Genomic DNA, 19,914 nt, shown 5'->3' with positions numbered 1-19,914 from the left:
ATATAAAACAGAGTTGGCATAATCTGCTATGATGTATTTGAGACTGGAGTTCCTTTACTTTGATATAAGTCCACTTTTGTCTTGGTCCATTTCAAACTAACTGTTAGCTTCAGCCTCTAATCTGGATTTACACTAAATAATGACTCCAAGAGACTTATATATTGCAGGTAAATAAGAAACTGCTTATTACATTTAATCAGAATGTCACTTCTAAAATTCCGAACTCTAAACATGGAGCTGATGTAATATTGTCACTTGTCTTTTTGCTGTGAATCCACAGTACTCCATCTTACATGGAGCTGTGAGGGAACCTGAGAATGTCAAGCGGACTGACATTTATCAGCAAGTTTAGGTAAAAGCTGGCTCTGCTCCCAGGATGCACAACTGCCACAAGGCTGGTTATTTATAGTCGCATGACGCATGATGTGTCTTGTGTGCTCGGCAGGACCCTCCACTGGAGATGCCGCTTCCTGGCTCTCCAACAACTGTGGATGTTGTTGCCACAGAAACAGCACGGTGTTGACATCAGAGGGCTTGAAGTGATCTGCTGTGGAGACCAAAAAGCCAAAGCCTGAGCATCTGACCCCTCAGAGGTTTGTGAGAGGCTGTTAACCTCCAGCTGTGGGTTTGTGGACACAAGCTGAAACATCTGTGAAACAAAAAAACCATACACATGCTCACTCCCATGTGTTTTGGAGAGGACATCATGACGTGCACTGAAACATGTGTTTCTATCTGTCTGTTTAGTGGCTGCACTACTGAGACCACATCAAATGAACCTTGCTCTATTGTAAACATTTTACAGGTGCATAAACATGCTCTGTGGACATGTATGATGAGTGGGGAATGTTTTTAATTATCATTTTTCTTAAGAAAAAGAAATTCCTTCACCTGTACTGTTTGCTGGAATAAACAGAAACAATCTGGAGGCCCAGCCATTCATTGAGGGAGTAATGTCTGCTATTGTGAGTAATGTCTGATGATTGTGTCAGGTCCATTATTATGAGACATTTGGGGTATTTAAGCCCATAATAGGCTCCGTTAAGGACAAGATGAGGTGTAAAGACAAAATCAGGTCTGACCACAGTCCAGTCATGTAAGACAGGGATTTTGAACACTCAAGAAATGTATACAATCTGCCTCAAACCGGCCTGGCTGCACTTACAGTTCCTGGCAGAAAAGGAAAAAAAGTTTCTGTTTTTACCTGAGGAATGTCTTTGTAAGGGCACCAAAACAAATAATAAAACACAACTTGCTGCACAGATAAAGAGGCAGAGTCAAGAAAGCTTAGAGGACAACATAGGTTATCTGATTGCAAGAAACCCTGAGCAAATTAAATTAGTAACTGTTCTAGTCGGTGTACATTTTTCATTTGATGAATAAACAGCTAAAAGCCTAAAAGGTTTCTACATTACCTGCTAAACTAACAACCTGCTTTTACATTATAAATACTCCCCAGCATGTTTCCGACTTCAGTAAATGAGACAACTGATTTCCACGTGTTTCAGTGGAGTCAGTTTTACACTGACTCCACTGAAGTTTAAGTAACAAACTAAACAGCATACCTGAAAACCCTTTCCATCTGCTATGTACTATACATCGATGAGATAAAAAGGCTACAAAAATGTTTGGAAAGAATATAGTCGAGGAAAGACCTGTCTGCTCTCAGTGCAGCTTCAGTTCCTGGCTCTGGCATTTTACTGCTTGTGTTCCACATTTCTCTCTGCTCTCTTTTCTGTGTACCGTCTGTCTAGTAAAACCCCCTGGTGTCACAAAAATCATGAGAAAAATAATACAAAACTAAAAATAATATTGAACATAGACACAAACTTACTCAGATGACTAAAAGACATGCCAATCTGCCAAAAGGAGATGTAAACCGAACAACACGAGAGATAAAAAAAATAACATTAGATGCAGTCACAACAAAACAGGTAATCAAAGGTTCTCCATTCATCCATCATGTTCCTCCTATCCGACAACAGAAAGGTAAAAGGACCAGAAAATCCAGAAAGCTCTCTCACCAGCAGCAGTCTTCAGTTCATTCTGGGGATCCAAACTTATTCTCCAGTCACACGGGATACATAGCTCCCCCAGTGAGTTCTGGGTGTCTTTGATCTCTTCTCAGAGGGACATGACCCTAAAACCTCCAAAAAATGGGTCTCAGGAGATATCTTAATGGGTGCCTCCAATCAACCAAACATCTTATGTATTTCTAGTCAGAATAACTGTCTAATATGAAAGTAATGCTGTAGAAAAAGCTAAACTATTATAACTGGTTATTTGAAGGCGATTTTTAACTTTAATTCACTACCTTACTTTTATATCAGGCAGTTATTGTGATGGGAAACATATTCCATTCTCAGTTTGTGTTTCACACAGGAAGGGTCTTGGTGTTGCGCCACCTCCAACCTCCAGTTCTTGTGTAAAAAATCGTTTGTTTCTCTGTAAATAAACATTAAATCCAAATTATAATAATATTTTCATAAACTACTGTAAAGTTTTAGAGACTTGTGATGTTTTAGGATGACAGAAATTTGCTTTTGTTGTGGTCCCTCTCTGACTTGCTAAGAAAGAGTTATCTACTGCTGGAAAGATATCAGTGCTTCTCATTTTTTAACCAAACCTTGTTTCAAAAATCCCAAATTATCTATTTACCGTATTTCCCGCACTATAAGGCGCACTTAAAAACCATTAATTTTCTCAAAAAATGGTTGATTGGTTGATCCATACTGGTTGTACACGGCGCTCTGTCAAAATGTTTCAGTACGACTGGTAAACTACAAAGCCGCACCGCTTGCAGCATTACGGCTACCGTAGTCAGGGGTGTCGCCGAAGTAATAGCGGTAAACACCTGTACTGTGCTTACTCCTAGTCCAACACCACTTGTGTGTGTATAACGACCCCAAAATTGCACCTTTCAAGAGACACGCTTACGATGCTGAGTTCAAACTCAGGGCTGTCAGCTACGCAGTCGAACATGGGAATAGAGCAGCAGCGAGAGAATTCAACAGTTAACGCTACTATATTGTGAATGTACTAACGTTTGATTTAGTGCATCAAACTGTTTCTTTTACATGTTTACTGAATCAGGGAAAAGTTCCCTTTCACGTTTTAACTAACGTTTGATTTCAACTTCAACTTCATAGACTCCAATGCATTCCTAACGTGCGGTTGGCTCTATTTAATAGAATTCTATGTAGAGGAGACCTTACCATGAGAGTGAATGGAGTTATCAGAACGCTGGTTTGTAGTGTATTAATAAAGTTTGACTGACTGACTTATCTGACTGTTTTGTTGACATTCTCTTTAGCACAGCTCCATCTAGTGGATGCATAACGCAACCCCAGTCAAACGTTTGACTGCAGTAGCTTCTATTCTATGCGCCTTATAATCTGGTGCGCCCTATATATGAAAACAGTTCTAAAATAGGCCATTCATTGAAGGTGCGCCTTATAATCCGGTGCGCCTTATAGTGCGGAAAATACGGTAATACATAACTTCTGACCAGCTCTGATCGTATGTAGAAATAAAAGGTGTTTTTGCCCCCGGGTCAGCATGAGGTATAAGTAGATTTGTGGCAGCATAGGCCCCCCTCCTGACATCAGTTCATCCAGGACAGGTTTATAAAACGCACCAATCGAGAACCAATTCCGTCATATAGTCAATTAAATTTATTGTTGGCTCTCAAGTTAGCTGCAAAACAAGTTCTGTAAATTGCCAAATGCAAAAATGGTTAGACATGCCGCATGTAATATGGGCCCCAAAATAGACCCTGCTCAGGGCCTCAAATGACTTTGGCACGCCACTGCTTAGCGCAGCTGTAGTCTTATCCCAGTTCTCACTTTTATCAGTCTCTGTCAGACTCTGGATGCTTTAGTCTGAGGTAATGTTCCTCTGATGATCAGAAAGGAAAACTGCCAGCATGCAGCTGCAGCGAGGCAGAGGAGGAGAAGGTAGAGGAGCAGAAACGGTTACTGTGCGTCACATGAAGGGTGTTTCCTGCATGCTGGACGTCCATAATTAATGACCAAACACAGCAACCAATCACTGCGACTCATGCTAATAAGGAGGCTCTCTAAGCCTCCAGGACATTCCTTATGAATCGGCGCTTTGCACACTAACCGGATTTCAGCGGCACACAAGTTGGAGGAAGCTACTGATCTCGGTCAACTTAAACTTTTCCTTCCTAGAACCTCCAGTTTTTAACTAGACCTGATCCAGGCACTGACTCTACGAGGAACATACGGATTTTGGTGTGCCTGGAAGAGGACTGTCTCATTCTCTTTTTGTTAATTACTTTTTTCCACCCATTTTTTTCTGAGTTTGGACTGAAATGTCTGGAGCTTCGGATCAGACTCGGCGGTTCTGTGTGTTGTCGTGGGATCAGGTGCAGCGATTGGACTCGATCCTGGGGGAGGCTGTCCCCATCCACGGCAGAGGAAACTTCCCCACTCTGTCCGTGCAACCCCGTCAGATCGTCCAGGTAGTAATCCGACTCTCCAACACTCATTTTACATTTATTTCAGTTACTAAAATAGCCAGTGAGCAGATCTGTGAAAGAAAGTTTACACATATCTCACATAGTACAAACCTATATAATCTATTAATAAGTGTGTAAACTATACCCCCCCCCCGAGTATAGGTCAAATCTATCTAATTAAAGTCATCTACATCAATATTTACATAGACTCTCTGTAAATGGGATTTGTATGGCCTATATAATCCAGACCAGTGTGGGTAGATCGTGTTTCATCTCCCCTGATACTTAGGTTTGCGTTTAGCTGGAAAAGAAACTGCAGAGTTAGAATTTCAAAATGAACGGGTAGCTGTTACAGGATACCCCTCCTCCATTTTTCCGTCTCATTTTGCACTCTGATATATTCAAGATGAACCCAAGAACTTTGTGAAGCCCAGAACCCTGTGCCTGCGGTTGTGGAAAGATGAATGGTCCATTGAACAACGTGGGGAGGCTAAAATGGGGGGTTTGATTTCCAAGCGTGGGGACTCTTGTGTTTCCTCTGTCTTTGTGGAATCGTTGTATAATTTAGTTTTTTTTTCTTTCCCAATCTCTACCATCTGCTGCATAGATTAATTTAGATTTAGGGCTGAACATTCACAACTGGCGTTATGTGTTTTTTTCCCCTCATAACAGGAAAAGACATGAGTGAATGCATGGATCCTTGTTCCACAGCAGAGGGACACCTATAATCCGTTCTAGCATCATGAGCCATTTCAAACTTTTTTTTTAAACACAGTTTCTGATTAAAGATGCTCCAATCAGACTTTTACTGATCGATGCAAAATCCTTATATGATTTTCCGATTTTTGTCCGATTCCGGTTTCAGTTTCTCCGGCATATTTTCAATTATGCATTATAGCATATGTTTTCAATCATTATCTGTTTTTTTAACTAATTCAAAACAAGTGTTTTTCCCCTAGTATTTCACCTGTTGATTATTGATTTAAGGAAAAATTGGCTAATGCCAATCCTTAGTAGTCAAATCACTGGTGCATCTCTGATTACAGTCTAGATTGGGAGTGTCCAACCCCAGTCCTGTTTTAAATGTATCCCTGGTCCAACACATCTTAAATGGCTTAATAACATCTGCAGTATGTCATCAAGTTATGCAGGAGTAAAAGTAAGCATTCATTTAAAATAAACCCAAGTTCACTTTACTTTTACACTTTTCTTAAATGCTAAAGAAATGACAGACTAGCCTGAGCTCTGGAGTCTTCAGGATTTTAGCCACGAGGTTAATGCCTGTACTTCCACCGGCTTGGTTGGGGGCTTAATCACTTATCTGCATCCAAGCATGTATGACTGAGGTGAGTTGTTAACTGTGGGAATGCTTGTACACCTTTAGAGCTTCCAATCTCCTACAGAAGCACTGAAAAACAAAAACACTTTTTCATGGCTTGTGACTGGAGTTTGGACCCAATTCATTTATGGCTGAAAGACTACAAAAATCTCATGGGCAAACTGCTGCTGTCATAACTTTGCTCTCCTTCCTTATCCTGCATCAAGGGTTGCCCCTTCTTTGAAATAAGTTTGTCTCAAGTCTGACCTGGTAGGTATAAATAGAGCTGTCATGTTATCTGATCACCATGGGAGAGAGAGTTAACAGACCCTAATCTGACAGGACAGCGCCTTGGGGGATTGAGGATTGCGTGTGAGCGTACTGTAGCTAATTTGTGCTACAGGTGTTTATTTGTTCTAAGATTTGCAGCAGTTGTTTGCCCAACAGAACCAGTTTGACAAGTCCAGTCAGTGATGCATCAAGATAAACATCAAATCACTCCCACAGATATAAAATAAAAGCTGCTGCTTTTTATTTTGCACCTGTTCAGTAGATTATCGTAGTTTAAGCAGTTCGGGACAGGACCAGAGCTGCCCTGTTGCTCTCTTTTGGTAGCAGGTTAGGATTATAATTCTTATTTGTGTGACTTTGATAAAACAGTTTGACCTAGGTGGACGTAGTTCTGGAGACTTTCCATTCCTACATTGTTTTTTTTTTTTTTGCACCATTTCAGTTTGATTCAGACTGAGGTTGATGGTAATGAGGTGGACTTTTGTGTGCAGAGGTATTGATCTTGCCTTCACAATCTATTGATTTCCTCCAGGTTGCTGTGAGGTTTACTTAAACAAATCTTTTTAGATCCTTGCTGAACAACTGTGGGGGGATTCTTCTATTAGTTTTACTCGACGTTCCTTTAGGTTTTGTGTGATATAAGAAGGATTGTGATCTCGTTTGTAGACGGCATTCTGTATAATGCTACTCTATGACCTTTCTTGGATATATCAGATTTATTGTCCTCCATTTCCTTTACTTCATAAACCAGCATTCATGTTGCAAGAATTCACTTCATCACTGTATTCACTTAAAGTATTGTTTTCATTTAATAAACTGAGATACAGTTTTTGAGTTAGGCAAAACTTTCTTGTGTTAATAATTAGTCCTCTTCTGATAATAAAGATGAGGGAATGCAGCTGAATTTGAATGCTGAATGCTGTAAGTCACTGACTGGATGCAATCTGCTGGGTTTCCTTAGATAGAAAAACTTTTTATCCAATTTGAATAAAAAGCTAACTCCGACTGCACTGTTCAATGGTTAGGATTAATTGGAATGTATGTACCTGACTGTTGTGAAGTGCCTTGAGACAACATATGTTGTGAATTGGCGCTATATAAATAAACTGAATTTAATTGAACTTTAATTGATGATGTTTCTAAACCCCAAAAACTAATATTATGATGAACATTGTCACTTTTGCTGTTTAAGCTAATTTTTCCACTTTTGGTTTCATGAGTCCATCAATAAATGCTACATTTATTTTTCTAAATATGATTGAACTAGGGGTGCACCGTTTGCAAATTTCTGGCCGATTACTGATGACCGATCTTTAAACAGCCTGGTCTGTCAATTCCTATTTTGGCCAATACTGTTTTTTTAATTTTTTTTAAATTTTTTTTTTGACTGACACTGTCAGGTGTGTTGTGATTATTAATCTGAGAATATTATTTAATATTCAATATATTTTATCAAATAATATTTTGGTCTGTTAAGGATTGTCCTGTGAATAGTAAGGCGATGGTATTAGGACAAAATAGAAAGGTGTGAGACGAGCTCTGGCATTATTGAACAGCTTAAACTCTGCACATATATGGAATGAATTCACACAATTTCTCAAAATACAAGAATTTATTAACAAAAATAAGTCAACTCAAAGTCAAACATATTTCAATCAACAAACTCTTTACTATGCTAAAACAATCCAACTAAACTACCAAGCAGAATTAAAGAATAAGGAAGACTAATGGGCTATGTACAATATAAACAAGTTGATTAAAGATGATTGGAAATTATGACCAAAAAAGTGATGCAACATTACCATGCAATGTTTATGTTTGAGAACCAAGGATTATCTTGAAGAATCTGGAAGTGAAGTTAAGTTAGTCTTGGAACTAACTTAAGCAATAATCAGCAATCGTTTAGACAACCCTTCACAATGCAAGATTAGATAAAATATTATTTTAATAAAACAATGTTTTAAATAATGATCTGCTGAATAAAACCAACCTTCTGGATGACTAATTCTCAATGGTGTCTAACTAGTTGCCTTTATTTATTAAAATAATATTTAAAGAAATATTAAGGGACTATTTGGAAAAGAGCCAAGTCTTTCTGGAGAAATGGGGCTTAATGGTGTTTACTTAGTTATCAGATTTAGTAAAATAATGTTTAGGGACTATTATTCACTAGGGGCGAAGTTTGAAGAAACGTCCACAGTCAACAAGCGGTTAGCTTTCAGCTAACCTGACCTCTGGAGCTGTGGCTTGAAAGATGGCTTGTTCTGTCCGTCAACCAGCTGTTCATTACCGTAACCACAGTGATGCGGGCCGTTGTCCTTCCTTCAGACTCGGCTTGTAGAAACAACTTCTCTACTGGGGATTTCTCTGCGGAACAGTTTCAGCAGGCCTTGGAGAGAAAGTAAGCAATGCTTATACCTTAATTTCCCCTCTTTATGAATGAAATCACCGGGTACACTCATACTTAACTTGTACATATGATCGCGTGATCTTATGACACTCTTGGATCCAGTTTGAAGAGTTTATGTCTTTTTGCCAGCAAAAGGCATTAGCACGCTGGGCCTCTCCTGACCGGTCCCACTAGAGGCCGTGTGGAAAGAGAGCGGATGTAGCAACAGCTGTGCTTTTATTTGGTTAGTGGCGTCACAGGAAGTCCGCAGTTACCTTGTTTCCTGGCTGTGCCGGAAGAAGGTGAATGCACTTTATTTTGAAAAGTTCCAAAAGAGTCCGTACCAGAGTTTATTGTTGAAATCCATGGCTGGGTCCCAACAGGTGTTATAAGGTCACAATACACCTTCAATGTTCCAATCTTATGTTGGCAACAGTGGGGTGATTATTGTTAACCACACACGTGCAGACGTGACTTGGTGGGCAGTCAGGCCTCTCTGAAGGCAGAGCAAAAGGGGACAGTAGCTGATTTTTAGTTCTTTGCGGATATGGGTAAGATCGGTGGGTAAGATCGGTTTCACATGTAAGAATCGATTGATTGGTGCACCCCTAGATTGAATGCATTTATTATGTCAGCAGCACAGTCCTACTTTATTTTATGGTCTGTTAGAGGTGCACTAATCAGAATTTTGTGGATGATTCAGATCTTATTTGCATGTATTTCCAGAGAATGCAGCTTTTTGCCTGAACTTTGAGATTTCCAAAAAGCTGCCAACATTTCCAGCAAGTTTCATATCAGTCAGAGGTTAAAGGGTAAAACGATAAGTCTTGCACTTTCTCGTCGTCTCGCAGGCTGAACAAACCACACCTCTTTATATAATGTAGAAAATACAATTCCCCCTAAATCGCTTCTTCAGTCTCTGCTTTTTCCTTTGACAATGGCTAACTTTGACTTTGGCATTACAATAAGGACCACAAAAATTTAATTAAAATAAACTAAAAGTCCTGAAAACAATTATTTCTTGACCTAAAGGCTTTTGTTATACAGATTTCTTTTTTATTCTCATTTCTTTAAGGACTTTCACATTTTACAAAGAAACACACTACTTGGTTTTCTTTACGCTCTAGTTTTTTACATCGAGAAATTACGATAAAATGTTGATTTTTCATTGTAAAAACCAATTTGATGATATTTTTGGTATTGGTATCACTCACTGTGTATCTGTGTTGTTGTTTTTTTGTTCAGGTGGTGCGAGCGAGGCTTGAGGAGAGAGGAATTTGTGTGAAGGACGTGAGGCTTAACGGCTCTGCAGCCAGCCACGTACTCCATCAGGAAAACGGCCTGGGCTACAAGGACCTCGACCTGATCTTCGGGGTGTCGCTAAAGGATGACCAGGCCTTCCGCCTGGTGAAAGATGTCGTCCTGGACTGCCTGTTGGATTTTTTGCCGGCTGGGGTATCTAAGGAGCGCATCACGGCGCTGACCCTCAAGGAAGCATATGTGCAGAAACTTGTAAAAGTTTGCAATGACACGGACCGCTGGAGTCTCATCTCGCTGTCCAATAACATGGGCAAGAACGTGGAGCTTAAGTTTGTGGACTCTCTGAGACGGCAGTTTGAATTCAGTGTGGACTCCTTCCAGATTTGTCTGGACTCTCTGCTTTTGTTTGACCGGTGCTCGGAGACTCCCATGTCTGAGAGCTTTCACCCCACTGTTATCGGGGAGAGTGTGTACGGCGACTTCCAGGAAGCTATGGATCATCTGTGTCAGAGGACCATAGCGACACGAAGTCCCGAGGAAATTAGGGGTGGTGGCTTGTTGAAGTACTGCCATCTACTGGTGAGGGGCTTCACGCCCTCCTCTGAAGCGGACATGAAGCAGATGCAGCGCTACATGTGCTCGCGCTTCTTCATTGACTTCCCTGACATAGGCGAGCAGCAGAGGAAGCTGGAGGCTTATTTACAGAACCACTTTGCTGGCATGGAACACAAACGCTACGAGTGCCTGATGACTCTGCACCATGTCGTGAATGAGAGTACTGTGTGTCTGATGAGCCATGAGCGACGTCAGACGCTCAGTCTCATCTCCATGCTGGGGTTGAAGGTGCTCGCTGAACAGAATGCCATCCCAACTGTGACAAACGTCACGTGTTACTACCAGCCAGCACCTTATGTGCAGGACATTAACTTCAGTAATTATTACATTGCACACGTGCAAGCACCGCAGATCACGCACTGTAGTAATTCATATCAAACATGGCTGCCCTGTAGCTGAGCCCGTGTCTCCATCATCGCTGTGTCAGAGGAACAGGGTATGAAACCTAGGTTTGCCAAATGTGACTTGATTTAAACAATCCTGTACTGCTGTACGTCCGATTGAGCTGACAAATAAAATGTCCTCACTAGTTGTTTTTTTCAGATGCAAAATCATCTGTAAGATTGCTGGTCATTTCTAAGATGTAGCTTTAATATTTTATTTAAATATAAAAGAAAATAAGATCATATGTTTCAAAAATACATGTTTTGATGAAATAAACATTGACGCTGGTGTTATTTTCTTACATTTCAAAAAATAAAAAATACAATTACTTACTGGACCAAAGATGTATTTTTTTTCTGTTCTGAAAGGAAGCAATGCTTTAATTCCTTGTGCCTAAAAAGAACCACAAAATGTTTGAAAAACATTTGTAAAACGACTGTGAAATCAGTGTTTTCTAGATTCTCTCTTTTCTGAAACATAAGCATTCATTTTTGTGACAATAAAAAAAGAAAAACCTTGCTCTATTTTGAATTGTGGTTATTTTACATATGTTAGGTTTGTCCTACAAGGATTGTTGACATTTCAGCCTATGGTTTTATGGTTGCATTTAGTTTGTGGTTTATTACCAGAGCTGCTTCACATTCTCAAGTCAAATATTTTCACTACGCATGGATCAGTTACCAATATTAAGTTCAGTTTTAAACAAATTTAGAACTGTAAATATTTTTGATCATAGCATTTCTCTGGATTAAAGTCCTTTTTATTGAGATGTCCAGAAAAAGTATTAAAGGGTTCAGACCTTTCACCTCGTACTGTACTCTGCCACTCAATTGGGCTAAAAGAAGGCCCATATACTTCTCAAATTCAGCTGTTTGGAAATGCTCCTGATTGCGAAAAACATAAACAGTAATAGTAATTAACAGAATGCCACAAATCATTCTTAATAAGGAAATATTTCTGTATAATCAAAGTAGAGTTATGTTAAAAGGTTACATTGTTAATATGTTATTTCCAGTAGATGGCTATCTTGATGCCTTTATTTAGTATAGTATTAGTTGGTCGTGGAGGCTGACGCTACCAGGTAGTCCGAGAGAATGGCCAAGACCGTATTAAAATTCTACCTCCTTAAAACACTCCAGTCTCAAAACTGACAGTAGTTTATGAAACACTATTTTAAATCATTGTCATTTTTGTCTTGGGTACTTTAAGCGGGAAGTGGAGGTTGAAGGTGGTGCGCCACCAATGATCTTCCTGAGTAAAATGTACTGAAGACGGAACATGTAAAGCATCTCTGGTAAAAGTCTGGAATAAAAGTAAAGCAGTGTAAAATATAAAAACATTGAGATTTTAAAGAGCCACTGTTGTCCTCTCTCCCATTGAATATTTTTTTAATTGTGGTTAAAATGCAGAACTACAATTTGATTTATATGTTTATGTTTTCAAACAAAGAAAACATCCACCTTTATTCAAGCAAATAATAAAACAATTTTCTTGAACGATATGTACCATAATTATGGAAAACGAGAAGAGAAAAGAATGTAGATTGTGGTCTAGCCACAACAGCTACAAAGATTACTGATGCAATTTATGCCATGCTGTTGTGTAAATTTATGCAGATGAAAAATAAAAACAGAAGAAATAGCTATAACTGGCTCGTTTTTTACCTTATATTTAAAGATACTGCTCAGTTCTTTATTACTTTTGCCAAATTTATGAAGAGTCACATGCCGTTTCAGAGCCATATGTTAAAGCACCTTGGTTTAGATGAACACTATGTTATTGTTTTTCAATTTTTGCATTGAATTTCTGCTAGGTAGCTATTCTGACAGACGATTTACTTGTTTCCCACTCAGTCCATGTTTCACACAGGAAGCTCATTGGTACCACACAGCCTCCAACCTCCATTTCCTGTGTAAATAACCATCAGCTTTCTGGTTCATCAGTTTACTGGTTCATAAAATAGCTTTAGTATTAACCACTATGATGTTTTTGAGAAAGAAGCTGTTTTAAGATGGTCGAAGTCTGCTTTGTCTGGCCCCTCTTAGATTTGCTGTTAGCTTTGGCCTTTAGGTCCAGCTAATCTGAGATGCCAGGAAAGTGGTTTTCTGCAGTTAAGATATTAAGGTAACGCTCTTTTCAAACTACAGATGGTAAAAAAGAGGAACATGTTTGCCTGCAATCTAACTAGCTAAAAGAATCTTGTTATCCTTGTGTTACACTGTAAATAGACAAATTTTTTAAATAAATGTTTCATTATTCAAAATATATTTAAAAAGTAGCAAACATTTTTGTTACTGTAAAATCTAAATAACTAACTGTTATAAATAACCTATAAAATCTTTTTTTTCAATATGCGTTTTTATTCAAACATGTTACACATTTTAATTAGAATTTATGCTTGAATACCAAGAAACTGCTGTATTTCTACTTAAGGATATCATACTTTGAGAATCTCATTCTCAAAGTAAATAAATCCATGTTTATTTGTCACATGACATTAATAAAATGTTAATAAATCATGTTTTCACTATGCTTTAAACTAGAGACAAAGTAGGACGCTATCTTTAATTGTTTGTTTTGTACGGACATGATGAACGGATTTCTGTTTGTCCCAGTGACAACAAGCTGGTTGATTTCCAGTAACTGCTCCAATGAAAACCATCGACTGATATGTGAAGTGAGTTGCGCTTCTTAAACTGGCGCTGAGGATCTATTACAATCTGAGGACATGAGCCATAAGGAGGCTTTTCCAAGGCACAATGGCTTCTCTCTCCTCTGTGATAGCAAACCTTTTTAACAAAGGCTGGCTTGTTCTCAATCCATGTTACCAGTGGTAACCCAGTCCTGTGTGCTTGACCGATACCACCTATATCACTGTCATTTTGTCTAAGTCAAAATAAAAAAAGTCTTTACTAACATAAGTTTTTTTTTTTTAAAAGAACAAACTGGGAGCAACAAAGCTCAGAATTTAAATTGTTGCACAGTTGCGCTGCTCATATTTTGACCAATAATTACATCTGCTCTGAAATTTGAGAGCAAAGAAACACAGCCCATTTTTCCATATGTAACCCCACCCATACCCACACACACACACACATACGCACACACATTCAGTCCTTGATCAGGCTGAACCGCCATACCAATGTTGAAAGGCAGAATTGAAAATGTGGTGTTATTGAAGGCTATATATACGCACAGCCAGATCCCTGAATAAATCTGTTAAATGCAGGGTATTGGTCCTGGTCACAGCATCAGTTCCCTGGAGGAACAGTCCCAGTGCCAATGTAAAGCACAGTAAGCCTTCTAATGCTAGAATGTGAAATTCTTTCAGTTTTGTGATACTCTCTTCCATGCATGGCCTGATTAAGCTGGAAAAAGGGGCTGCAAAGCCCCTATCATAGCAGTGTGTATAAGCACTTTAGTCTCTTCTGTACCATAGAGCACAGCCTCCACTTTTAGAATGCTAGCTGGCAGTGATTAAATTCACTTTATTAAGAGTGTGCGTCAATTGTGAGACAAAACTGTTGCAAATAATGTAATCAGTTTAGAATGGTCTTTGATATGCTTTGTAATACTTAAAATGCATCGTGTTAATTTTGTGAACAACATGAAACTAAGATCCTCCTACAGTCAAGCCTAACGCAACAAAATCCCAATTTTTCACCCTTTGTTGGTGCTGCTAAAAAAGATGTGTGAAAAGCCTATAAATGAAAATGCAGAAAAATTAAACCTTTAATTTGAATAAATGTATTAATATGGTAACAATAATACCACATTCAGAAAGAATTGCTTTTGTCTAAGTCTCACGGGGTGAACTTATTAACATCTCTAACAATTCCTATAAAATAAATGTAGCTAAAGATCCACAACTTCCTTTTTCTCTTGGGTATAAGTGAGATGTTATGCAGATAATTATTTCTTTTAACAAGTATTTTAATTAGGAAAGATAAGAGAACATGCCATTCTCAAACATAACTAATGGAAGCATCATCATATCTACAATCAGAGCAATAATTTTAAAGTTAAAAAAATGGAATTGTGTCAAATAAAACTAACTAAGGATCTAAACTTTTTTAGCCACCGTGCACAGCAAGGAGCATGGGAAAGTATCCTTACTGTCGGAGAACAGCAGCAAAGAATGGGATCTTGGACTCACAAGGTCTCTTTAACAATGATTAGTTGCCATATGCCAAACAGTTTTTGGTTTAAAAAAGTTTACTAAATGCTGCTTACACTTTTGCTTTGGTCAGATGAGACTAAGATTGATCTTTTTGGCAAACAAAGGATGAATATGTAGAAAAGCACCCCATGCCCAGTGTTAAGTATGGTGGAGGATCTGTGATGTTGTGGGCCCATTTCTCATCTGAAAGCCCAAAGAACCTTGTCTTGGCTTTCAATCCTTAGAGTGCATAGCATGAACCCCTTTGATATTCTTAAGTACCTTTTTCCCAACTTAATAAATGTTCATGGATAAAAGGTATATTGTTATTTCTATTTTAGCTTGAGATTGATTGATGATTGAAGCTGAATTTTTTCAAGGCTTAACTAATCTGACCAAAAAGTGTGAATGATCCCAACCTTTAGCTGAAAGTGACTTCAAGTCTTGTGTTACTCTTAAGAACAAAATGAGACCTGGTCCAACAATTTTCATGTCTGGTCTGGATTTTTCTCATGTTACACGTACAGTGAATACTTCAGTTATTGAAATGCTGCAGGTATTTGTTGCTGTCTGCCACAGAGTAATGAGATTAAAACTTGTATTTATCTAATTGTCCTCCCAGTGGCTCAGCCACTTTATTTTTAATGTACAAAGCTCCTTTGAGCCTGACCATAAACACCAGCAACTGTGAAAACAGTGTGGAGAATTTAGATTTGTCACATTTAATCTTATAGAAATAAAAGTGAAATTATAAATAACTTGAAGTAAGACACATTTGGGTATGATTAACCATGATTGGCTATAATTTAACTCTGGAGACCTGCAAATACTACAATGAGCCATATGTTCCTCTGTGTTTCTTCATTATAGGGTTTGCTAGTTATGCACATTTGTTTAAATACATAGTGTATCTAAAAGATGTGTTTTATGTGTAGCTATTACAGTTGTTAATGATGTCTTAATTGAATTCCCTAAACGCTGCCATAGCCAAATGACAGGAATGGAAATTATAGCCAGGGATGACCGTCTGAGATCTCTGAGATGATTTATTCAGACTTGTGTGGATGTATGGTTTTCTGTGGTTGTCGGTGGAATATCTGGATGATGACAGAGACTTACTAGATTTCAGCCACAACAGAACCTCCACTCGTTTGGATTCACCATTTTCCTGCCCAGGAAAAATGCCAAATCACCCAAAAGAGGTAAAAGGTCCCACTCATCCAATATATATGGTTGGTAAGCTGCTGAAAGACAAACTTTGAACACTCACTGTGATCTTGATCATGCCTGTTTGAGTCAGGATGTGATGATGTTTGAAATTAAGCAGGACTCTGGGAGCACATGACTCTGTGGATGTGACATCATCCCAAGGGGGCAGGAGGGGAAACACATGTATGTACTAAAGACTGAGTGATTAGAGTAAGTTGACAGTGAAGATTTACCCAAATGTATGTGTGTTTTAGCATATTTTTACAATGAAAAGACAATTTTTCTATCATATGCTACTTTGGGGATATACTGCTCCTTATAGGGTCCCTAAGGGACCATGAGAAAAAAAGCTGTTTTAGGGCTAGAGGTTAGGTTTAGGACTAAGGTGTGATTTGAGTTTAGGTTAGGTTTAGAGTTAGGGTTGAGTCATATAAATGAAAGGAAAATGAATGGAAGTCAATGCAAAGTCCTTCTAAAGATAGAAAGACATAATATGGGTGTGTGTGTGTGTGTGTGTGTGTGTGTGTGTGTGTGTTTGTTGCTGGAGTGTGGAACTGAGGAATGTCCACAAGTTCATCACAAAAAGGTTTCTGAAGAGTTGATGCAAAGCAGGCTCCTTGTTGTACTTCATGGTTGCAGGAAAACAAGCCATGATCCTCAGTTGGCCTAAAATATGCACATACAGGTCCTTCTCAAAATATTAGCATATTGTGATAAAGTTCATTATTTTCCATAATGTCATGATGAAAATTTAACATTCATATATTTTAGATTCATTGCACACTAACTGAAATATTTCAGGTCTTTTATTGTCTTAATACGGATGATTTTGGCATACAGCTCATGAAAACCCAAAATTCCTATCTCACAAAATTAGCATATTTCATCCGACCAATAAAAGAAAAGTGTTTTTAATACAAAAAACGTCAACCTTCAAGTAATCATGTACAGTTATGCACTCAATACTTGGTCGGGAATCCTTTTGCAGAAATGACTGCTTCAATGCGGCGTGGCATGGAGGCAATCAGCCTGTGGCACTGCTGAGGTCTTATGGAGGCCCAGGATGCTTCGATAGCGGCCTTTAGCTCATCCAGAGTGTTGGGTCTTGAGTCTCTCAACGTTCTCTTCACAATATCCCACAGATTCTCTATGGGGTTCAGGTCAGGAGAGTTGGCAGGCCAATTGAGCACAGTGATACCATGGTCAGTAAACCATTTACCAGTGGTTTTGGCACTGTGAGCAGGTGCCAAGTCGTGCTGAAAAATGAAATCTTCATCTCCATAAAGCTTTTCAGCAGATGGAAGCATGAAGTGCTCCAAAATCTCCTGATAGCTAGCTGCATTGACCCTGCCCTTGATAAAACACAGTGGACCAAAACCAGCAGCTGACACGGCACCCCAGACCATCACTGACTGTGGGTACTTGACACTGGACTTCTGGCATTTCCTTCTCCCCAGTCTTCCTCCAGACTCTGGCACCTTCCGAATGACATGCAGAATTTGCTTTCATCCGAAAAAAGTACTTTGGACCACTGAGCAACAGTCCAGTGCTGCTTCTCTGTAGCCCAGGTCAGGCGCTTCTGCCGCTGTTTCTGGTTCAAAAGTGGCGTGACCTGGGGAATGCGGCACCTGTAGCCCATTTCCTGCACACGCCTGTGCATGGTGGCTCTGGATGTTTCTACTCCAGACTCAGTCCACTGCTTCCGCAGGTCCCCCAAGGTCTGGAATCGGCCCTTCTCCACAATCTTCCTCAGGGTCCGGTCACCTCTTCTCGTTGTGCAGCGTTTTCTGCCACACTTTTTCCTTCCCACAGACTTCCCACTGAGGTGTCTTGATACAGCACTCTGGGAACAGTCTATTCGTTCAGAAATTTCTTTCTGTGTCTTACCCTCTTGCTTGAGGGTGTCAATACTGGCCTTCTGGACAGCAGTCAGGTTGGCAGTCTTACCCATGATTGGGGTTTTGAGTGATGAACCAGGCTGGGAGTTTTAAAGGCCTCAGGAATCTTTTGCAGGTGTTTAGAGTTAACTTGTTGATTCAGATGATTAGGTTCATAGCTCGTTTAGAGACCCTTTTAATGATATGCTAATTTTGTGAGATAGGAATTTTGGGTTTTCATGAGCTGTATGCCAAAATCATCTGTATTAAGACAATAAAAGACCTGAAATATTTCAGTTAGTGTGCAATGAATCTAAAATATATGAATGTTAAATTTTCATCATGACATTATGGAAAATAATGAACTTTATCACAATATGCTAATATTTTGAGAAGGACCTGTATACAACTTGAATACAAATTTTCCATAGGAAAGTGGTAAAGCATGAAGTGTTGGACATCCTCAATGGTAGGACACAGGTAGTGAAATTTGGGGTTGTATCTTCAATTCAATCTGAAAAGACTCACAAAGAGAGGGATGGCAATTAGAAAAGTTTTAATGATGAGAAATGACATGGTTATTTCTTTGGCGCCCGGACCTGGGAGGAAGACATGAATGCTGAGAATGACATGAGCTAAGATGATCATTTGTAAGGCTTAGATTTAAATATGTCTTCCCACTGATCTGACACTGGTGGTGAATTGGCGGCCAGGGAGCGAGGAAGCCATGAGTGGATGTGAAGGAAGATGGTGGAGGTGGGGTGGAGGAGGGATGAGCTCAACTGACAAGCGAAAATGAACACGGTAGAAGCTCCTTTAAAAGCAAGGCGTCGGAAGGTGATTGGATGGAGAATCAGATGGACAGGATGCTGATTGGAAGGCTGGGAGACGCACCAAAAAGTCACTGGAAGGTGGAGACGGTGTAGGTGAGTCTTTCATTCTGAATTTTCGTCAAAACTCCATTAGTATCACTGTCAGCACAGGAGCTCCACTGGGATGAGCGCGCAGTCCACTTCTATACTCTGTACACCTACAATTGTATGGTCACTTACAGTAACAACACTAGTGTTCAATTACTTTCAACTAAATTCAGTTTAGTTAGATAGCACCAATTCACAACAACTGTCGATTTGAAACCTTTACAAGAAAAACAAATCCAATTCATATTCAGAAAAATGCAATCAAATTAATCCAGTTATATGGATAGACACACCTCAGTCACTTTATAATACCAATGGGTAAAAAGTTATTAATCTTAGGAAGCCCACCAGATTGTATTGAGTCACTGACACATGTTTAACTACACGTGATAAATAAAGGATCTTGAGTTCAGTGTTGCTCTGCAGGTTGCTGGATTCAGACTGACACTTGACTGACACAAGATATGGGTCATCAGACATGCCTGGCAGTTCATAGGAGAGAAAAGAAAGTCATGGCCTGCAGATGGAGCATCCTGGAAAAGACGGAAGCAGAGAATAGATCGGCCACTCTCTGCTTGAGACATGAAGGGGTAAATTAAAGTACTAAGTGTTGGTAACTGTGAAAGTTTGCAGGAGGGGACACAGAATCTGAAATCAGGGGGCACTGGGTGTCACAGCAGATAGAAACTGCTGATCGGGAGGCAGAAGTGTGAGAGACACTTGCACACAGCGCTGAAGATTCTTGGCATTGCAATCCTCTGACAAACAATCCTAACTTTATCCTGTGAGCTGGGCCAACTGAATGGCTGCAGTGTGCAGAGTTTACCCACCAAGGGGGGCCACAGCTCGCCCCGTCCTAATTCTGTTCCCATCCAAATGCTGGGATGTCAGAGGCTGGACTGTTAACTCCATTTATCATAATATCTGTATCAGTGCGAATACATTGTCACTCTAAATAAAATAAATAAATAATCCACAGAATGGGGGACTGCAAATTAACTTGCCTGTT

General features: G+C 39.4%; 1 protein-coding gene and 1 long non-coding RNA gene across 2 annotated transcripts; both read left to right on the top strand.

The window, feature by feature from the left end:
- Positions 1-247: 247 nt before the first annotated feature.
- LOC124865414 lies at positions 248-928 on the top strand. Its single transcript, XR_007037579.1, has 2 exons — positions 248-352; positions 446-928. It is a non-coding gene; the product is annotated as an uncharacterized LOC124865414 (long non-coding RNA).
- A 3,053-nt stretch (positions 929-3,981) lies between these two features.
- Positions 3,982-11,259, top strand: tent5ba (terminal nucleotidyltransferase 5ba). The gene is made up of 2 exons (XM_047362102.1): positions 3,982-4,486; positions 9,727-11,259. Exons 1-2 carry the CDS (start codon positions 4,337-4,339, stop codon positions 10,753-10,755), a joined length of 1,179 nt encoding a protein of 392 aa, XP_047218058.1. The 5' UTR covers positions 3,982-4,336; the 3' UTR covers positions 10,756-11,259.
- Positions 11,260-19,914: the final 8,655 nt, after the last annotated feature.

Source organism: Girardinichthys multiradiatus, chromosome 3 (genome assembly GCF_021462225.1).
Source record: "Girardinichthys multiradiatus isolate DD_20200921_A chromosome 3, DD_fGirMul_XY1, whole genome shotgun sequence".
Taxonomy (NCBI): domain Eukaryota; kingdom Metazoa; phylum Chordata; class Actinopteri; order Cyprinodontiformes; family Goodeidae; genus Girardinichthys; species Girardinichthys multiradiatus.
Note: the sequence above shows the minus strand (reverse complement) of the source record. Positions and strands in the feature narration are given on the sequence as shown.

What these genes read in the sequence shown, in the direction of transcription:
- tent5ba (XM_047362102.1), top strand. Translation starts at nt 4,337, where the DNA reads ATGTCTGGAGCTTCGGATCAGACTCGGCGGTTCTGTGTGTTGTCGTGG. An exon ending in AACCCCGTCAGATCGTCCAG is followed by an intron (nt 4,487 to 9,726) that starts GTAGTAATCCGA and finishes TTTTTTGTTCAG; the next exon opens with GTGGTGCGAGCGAGGCTTGA.